The sequence below is a fragment of the Aulonocara stuartgranti genome, assembly GCF_965226115.1.
Source record: "Aulonocara stuartgranti genome assembly, chromosome: 10".
Lineage (NCBI taxonomy): Eukaryota > Metazoa > Chordata > Actinopteri > Cichliformes > Cichlidae > Aulonocara > Aulonocara stuartgranti.
In genome coordinates this window covers 1,222,522-1,229,776 of record NC_138946.1, presented here as the reverse complement: position 1 = coordinate 1,229,776, position 7,255 = coordinate 1,222,522, and the positions used below count along the sequence as shown (strand labels likewise).

Below are 7,255 nucleotides of genomic sequence, written 5' to 3'. Positions count from 1 at the left end.
AGGGACCCAGACCGGCTGAATTTATTCAAGATTTGATCCCTAGACTCGTCGGGGAGGATCATCTTAAATCCCCGGTTATTGTCGACCGAGCACACCGCTTGCTGAGACCTCCACCGGCGGCAGGCGCAGCACCAAGACCAATTATCGCACGAATCCACTTTTATCAGGATAAAGAACTCGGCTGCGAAGAGACCGAGCGTTGGAATACCAGGGCCATAAGGTGCTCATCTCTCCGGATTATACACCGGAGGTGAGCTCAGCGAGGTGTTGAAGATACTGTGGGAGAAAAAAATGGAACTTCGGTATCCAGCTGAACTTCTTGTGAGATATAACGGACACCTGAAGGCCTTTTCTACTGGTGTCCGTGTTTATAAACTCTGAGCTGAATAGTTCGTAATAGAGCTGCATGAGTTAAGCTTCTTCTGTAAAAGATTCTTTAATGTTCTGAGACCGTATATTTATTTTTTTCCTATTCAACAGTTTGTTTGAGCACAGAGTGAAGCCTAGTGCTTTTTTTCTGATTGAATTGGCCACTCTGTGGAGGGAGGTGTGGAAGGCCGAGAGGGACGTCAGTACTTCATCTCAGAAGTGCTTTATGCGGGGGTGGGGGGTGGATGGGGAGTGCCTATGGGGTTTTCTGTTTTAGGCTGTTTAAGTGCGGTGTTTTCTTTTGTGTGTGTGTGTGTGTGTGTGTGTGTGTGTGTGTACGTGGATGGCAGTCGATATCTGATGGAGTCGACACATGATGTTTGGGTTAAACAATGAGGTGAGCTTTGAGGGAAACGATGTAAAAATAGTTTCTTGGAATGTAAAAGGTCTCGGACATATAATTAAGAGGTAAAGTTCTCTCCTTCAGGAGACTCATATAAATATTAACGAAGATTAAGAGCAAATTGGATATCTCAAGTGTATCAGGCTCCTTTTACCAGCAAGGCCAGAGGTTGTGCTTCTCCTTAAAAAGAATTTTCATTTGGTTCAGACTTTTGGTGACTTTAGCTGCTTTCTCGACACTTTTTTGGATAGACTATCTATAAAAGCCCCTCTAATATTAAGTCAGTACAAACTCTGAATGAATTGATATCTGGTGCTTACAACATCCTACTGAGAGGGCTTATTCATTTTTCTCTCATGTCCATAAAACTTATACTAGAATTGACTAGTTTCTGATATCCTCGGAGCTGCTGCCCATAGTTGTTGATTCAAATGACCATAATATTGTAATATCTGATCACAGCCCGGCTTCAATAGTCTTTAAAAACATCTTGACCAAAAATTGTAATTGCTGTTTTAACCCTTCCCTTCTGAATGATCAAGAATTTATTAAATACCTCAATGCGAATATGGATATGATATGTTTCTTGCTACTAATGATAACGGAGAAGTTTCGGATTCTACTTTCTGGAAGACCTTAAAGTCGTGATGAGAGGTCACATTACTTCCTTTGAATCTTCCAAGCAAAAAATATTGGGAAAAAGGAAATAAGGTTCCTGAACTGGAAGAAGTATATAGATCATCTTTGTTGCAAACTGATTTAAATGAAAATTTGAAATTAAGGTATGAATATAACACAATTTTAAATAAACGCATTAGCAATCTTCTCTTGAAGCTCAAACAGAGACATTTTGAATTTGGAGATAATCCAGAGAAACTGCTGGCAAATCAACTTAGAGGGGAACAAGCAAAACGAGCAAGTCAAAAAGTGACAATGAAATCCGGTAAAGTAAGAACCAATCCAAAGGAAATTAATACTTGTTTTACCAAATTCTATAAAGATCTGTATTCTAGGAAAATTAAATCCTCTCAAAGCGATTTTAGCAACTTCTTCGATCTATTATCTATTCCCCATCAGATGAAGCCCTGAGAGATGAAACCGATTCCCTGTCTCTGAAAACCATCTTTTAGGAACAATCCAAGCCTTCCCACAGACAGCTGGCCCCGATGGATTCGGTAATGACAATTACTCCTCTCATGCTTAGGATGGTAAATGACTAAAAATAAAAGGTTACCTCACTTTACGACCAGCACATTATAGACCCATTGCTCTTTTAAATTGTGATCATAAAATCATAACCAAAGCCTCAGCTACAAGATTGAGCAAACATGTTTCAACAATTATACGTCCTAATCAAACAGGATTTATTCCTGGTAGATGGTCATTTAATAATGTCCGTTTATTATTAAATACAATTTACTCAGGTTATGGAAAAGAGGCTAAAACAGCAGTACTTTCTCTGGATGCCCAGAAAGCGTTTGATCAGATTGGTCTTATATATTTGAGACTCTACAACAATTTGGTTTTGGGGAATATTTTAGGGATTGGATTAAAATGATTGAGAGAACGGAACAACTATGGTTAAATAAACATCTACTATATTAAAGGGGACGTGAAACGCTGAACACAAAGGCTAATGTCCCACACTGACACAGCTGTAACTGTCTGTGAAGCTGGGTTTAACAAATCAGTGCATAAAGCTTTAAAACATGTTCATAGATCCATCTGTCAAACGTGAACATGTGATTGGTTGGTTGTGGCTAACAGACTCAGGCTAACTCGTGACAGAATCGATCCCTCAGAAGAAAATGACAGTGAAAGTAAACAGTGTGAGAGGCTCACTGTAGAGCTGCAGCGGTGAGCTGTCCACTCCACTGTGTCCATTTATGACAGAACGTATTATAACCAGTGTGACGTGGCGCGATGACCTCTGTCCTTCCAGGGGTCACAGGAGCCTGGACCCATCAGGAAGCACTTTGATCACGACACAAACACACGTCAGTGAGATTGTGTCAGTGTTTTCCTCTCAGTGATTCTGTCAGTAGTTAGTGAACATTAATGTCTGTGAGCCTCCAACCGGCTTTCACGTCCTGTGGAACTAAAACGATTCCTGTGTGCTGCAGGATTGTTTAAGCTACAAATACTGCAGCCATGAACCTCCTCTGAGGACCTCCCCCCGCCCGGCAGCTCCGCCTCCATCCTCTGCACATGCTCAGACCGTCTCAGCCTCTGATTTCTGTCAAAACATTTTGTTCTTTACTCAAAGGTTCATTTTTATTTCTTTACATTTCCAACACTTTCTCCTTCAGCGTTTATTCGTCGTCCACTTTGGAAAAGCTTTTCTTCTTTTTATAAACTAAACACGTCAGGTGACGAGGATGAAGAACACCACCATGAAATCATCATCATCACATTTATTTAGTCTCTGAGGCGCCTGTGATGGTTTTCATCTGTGTGGAAATAAAACCATTAAAACCCTGATCAGCTGTTTCTGTAAACAAACAAGTGTGACATCATCACAGCAGGCTGATCATCAATGACATCATCAATACGCATCATTTCTGACAATTTAAAGACACAGGCGCACTAGAGAAACAACAACAGAAGAAGAACTCTGGTCCACGTCTCCATCACGCCGTCCGAAGGTCAGGGTGTCGTTGGAATGATGTCATCAGACTCTGCGCTTGAGTTCAGAAATTGTAGAAACACCCCGCCCCCTCCTGCTCAGTATCGTTTGTCCTCCGGCGGCGTGGCCACGGTCACCTCTTTGCTCCCGAAGTCCCAGAAGGCCGTCATGTGGAAGGCCATGTTGGAGAAGACCACCAGGTACTCGAAGGCGGCGAACAGGGAGTAGACTGGAGGAGACACGGAGACGGCGTGAGACACGGAGACGGCGTGAGACACGGAGACGGCGTGAGACACGGAGACGGCGTGAGACACGGAGGGCAGCAGCACAGAGCAGAGCGGCACTTACTTCCTGCTTCACAGTATTTGTTGTGGCGTCTGAAGAAGTAGGCGGCGATCACACAGCAGCTGATGTTGAACAGGAAGAGACGCAGCTTCCAGCGATATGATGTCACTTCCTGAGACGGACAGAGAGCAAAATCAACATCAGATTTATGGAAAACTACCAAAGAAATGAAAGACAAAGAGACAAACTGGCTCCATGTGACCAGAGGTGGACGTTACTGTCTGACACCAAACTGTCCTGCAGAGCCCTGAAGCTCCCGAGGAACCACAGAACCACTGCGAGAACCGAAGGAACCCACCAAGTATCCCAAACTCTCCCTGAGCACCAACAGGCTTTCAGAAAGACGCTACAAAGCCCTTCATGCACACAGAGGTCACCAGCACGGGCGACCAAAACAGAAGCAATGCTAGAAGGTTCTGCAGACCATAATAAGCCTTACAAGCACATCTCAGCAGGTTCACTAAAGTCGGGACTGGCTGCAGGAGGACTCACTCCTAGAACTGCCTCAGGTGCTGACAGGACCAACCCCAGATCTTCTAGGACTCCTGGAACAAAGAAGGCCTCCAAACCTGCACAGAACCTCAGAACGGAGGAAACACTCCTGAAAGAGCTCCACGCCCACAGCTGGCATGTGTTAGTGTTTCTAGAGCTACATCACGTTCTCACAGAGCCTACGGGCGTATCCTTAAATCCTCCTCGAAACAACAACAGGAATGCTCTGAGGTACATGTGGAGCCTCGCCAGCAGCACCAAAACCACCTCCTGAACCACCTGACCACCTCAAACAGAGACAGAACCTGATCCTTCGTCCTCAACGACGTCCACCAGAATCATGCGATCCTCCTCAGAAATTCACTTAACCACCATAATGACAAAGTACCAGAAGGACCTACTAGTAATCCAAAATCCTCCTCAAGGACTCAGAAGTGTTCGAGTCCTTCAATCATGCCTGGAAGAAACAAACCTGCCCCGGCGTCACCTGAACCCCAACAGGAACAACATGAACCACCGTCAGGATCTGAAATCCTCCACAGACGTGGACGAGGACGCGGTGGGAACCCTCATGATGCCTTCAAGTACCACAAGAACTCTTCAAAGACCTGAACAAACCCCCATAAACATTTACAGACTGATCCTCTCACAGAGCTTTGTAACATCAGGACTCTGAACTCGCCGCGACCGACTGATCGAGCAGTTTGTCTACAGAAAGCTTTGAAGGCATTTTAAACTAATTCATTACGTTTCCCTCAAACAGCTGGTAAAGGAAACGAACACTGAGCCTGAGAAACCGCGCGGACTAAAGCTCATCTGTTACGACTAAACGAGACAACGACTGAAGTTTGTGGTCGCACAGCACGCTGACAGGGCGGGTTACCTCTGGGCTCACGTAGTGTCTCTTGATGACGTACCACAGCCAGCACGTAGTGAGCATGTGCACCAGCGAGCTCCCTATGAACGTGATGAACCCGTACTTATGAACACCTGTGGAGACAAATGGCCGTCAGCACGTCTGAAGGGCTAACTCCTGATTGGAGGACCTGGGTCAGCTGACCGCGCCGTACTCACTGTAGGTTTCCGTGGACGACACGTACGTGAGCATCACCAGGCCGGTGTTCTCGGCGAGGCTGCAGAGGAGCGCCAGCCCGCTCAGCAGCAGCTCCCGCAGCCTGTTGGCGAAGCGGCTGCGGTAGAAGCTGAAGTAGGCGAAGGCCACCAGGTACCGCGGCGCCGAGTGGAGCCCGATGCAGCCGCGCCAGATGTAGCGCTCCGGCACACCGCTGATGGCGGAGCTGATGGACGGGAGGTAGTTGGACACCTGGAAGAAAAATGACTTCAGGTGAATCAGGTGGGCGGGTCCTGATGACACCTGAGGTGTGGCGTGGGAGCGTCATCACCGCACCGTCACCAGGTAATGCTCTACCCAGACGTTCAGCGCGAGCCTGAAAAGCCTGAAATGCACATTTTGACTCGTCAGCTGGCTGTGGTTTCAATAAATCAGCAGCTTCCTGCTGACGTGTCCTTCGCCATCAGCACTCACCTTACAGTGCGTGTACGTCGCGTCCTCGTAGTGGTACCAGAGGGAGATGAAGATGCAGGCGATGAAGCCGGTCACCGGCAGCAGAACCGTCCCCACGGCGAAGCTTTTGAAGGGCAGCCGGATGAGGAGCCGGTCCCGGTCCAGGCTGCTGTACGGCCCCTGGAGCATCCTGGGGGGGTGGAGCCATAAACAGGTAAACACACCAGGAGTTTTCCTGCTGTGTTGATGTCACCGAGGTTGAACATTTAAGAGCTATCTGTGGTTTCTGCTGTCTGTTCGCTGACACCTCAAACACACGAGCCTCTGAGGTTGTGGGGATAATCCACCAGCTGCTCTGGATCACACCGTGCACTGCAGTTTACTGAAAACTGAATATTCACCATGTTTAAACCAGGCATCAGGTCAGGTCATCGACACACGTAAATGTTCTCGCTGCACTTTGAGCTGTGTCTGTACTGACGAGCGGGGGGTTAAAGGTCACCTGCACAGGTCGGTCACGGAGAACATTTTAAAACTGTTTGTTTGTTGATCTGCAGAGAAATTCACCCACAGCACAGAAACATTACGTAAAAAGCTCGGTCCCGTTACTCGTGTCTGCGCTCTGAACACGTCCCTGTTCACCTGTACAGGTGACGCAGTCCTCTGACGTGGCAGACGTGCGGCTGTGAGCAGGTAGGCCGGGTGACAAGACTCACCTTCACGGCTCCCCGGGCTCGCTCCTCCTCGCTGCCATCGAGCCCCCCGCCGGTGTCCTCAGCCCCGGAGCTAATCCTGTCAGCCCAGCTAATCGCAGCAGCTAGCAACGTTAGCCGACAACTTCCGTGACTGTGACGGAAGCGCCGCTCCACACCTGTAACAGCGTCCGTTTCCCGCCACACGGCTGCTGCTCTCACCCGTTTAATGTCGCGCGCACACTGTCTACGCTGTTTATAATACAGTTTACCGGTTATTTCACCGGAGGACACAGACACGCTCCGGTAACGGCAACAAACTACTACTTCCGGTAACCACGTCCTTCAGAATAAAAGTCTTCCTGTCGCCTGCAGCTGTCACCCACCCAACGTCTCCGTCCAGTATAAGGATGACACCACCGTGGTTGGGCCCATCTCTGATGGAGATGACACAGCGTACAGGGTGGAGGTGGAGAACATGTCCCACCGGCGCTCAGAAAGTAATCTGAAGCTGAACATCTGATAATGGACTTCAGGAGGCACAGACAGCTCCACCCCCTCTCACTATAACTGAAGAACAGGTTGAATCTGTCTCCACCTTCAGGTTTCTCTGCTGATCTCACCTGGACCCACACCACCATCACCCTGGTAAAGAAGGCCCAGCAGCTGCACCTCCTCCGTGTCCTGAGGAAGAAGAACCTGGACCAGGAGCTGCTGCTGACCTTCTCCCCTCCTCAGTGGAGACCATGCTCTCCTCCTGCCTGGTGTACTCTGGGGCCTCGACTGAGAACAGCAAGGCTGCA

At 48.0% G+C, this 7,255-nt stretch overlaps 1 protein-coding gene across 1 annotated transcript; it reads right to left on the bottom strand.

Annotated features, from left to right (window-relative positions):
- Window positions 1-3,171: 3,171 nt before the first annotated feature.
- On the bottom strand, window positions 3,172-7,068 carry LOC309715268 (post-GPI attachment to proteins factor 2-like). Its single transcript, XM_082548257.1, has 6 exons — window positions 6,477-7,068; window positions 5,782-5,950; window positions 5,310-5,559; window positions 5,119-5,225; window positions 3,747-3,855; window positions 3,172-3,627 (listed from the first exon to the last, which is right to left on the bottom strand). Exons 2-6 carry the CDS (start codon window positions 5,947-5,949, stop codon window positions 3,497-3,499), a joined length of 765 nt encoding a protein of 254 aa, XP_082404383.1. The 5' UTR covers window position 5,950; window positions 6,477-7,068; the 3' UTR covers window positions 3,172-3,496.
- Window positions 7,069-7,255: the final 187 nt, after the last annotated feature.

Coding starts and splice junctions, on each gene's coding strand:
- LOC309715268 (XM_082548257.1), bottom strand. CDS start 5,949: ATGCTCCAGGGGCCGTACAGCAGCCTGGACCGGGACCGGCTCCTCATC. Junction 3,856..5,118: donor GACACTACGTGAGCCCAGAG/GTAACCCGCCCT, acceptor TGTCCGTCTCAG/GAAGTGACATCATATCGCTG. Junction 3,628..3,746: donor CAAATACTGTGAAGCAGGAA/GTAAGTGCCGCT, acceptor TGTCTCCTCCAG/TCTACTCCCTGTTCGCCGCC.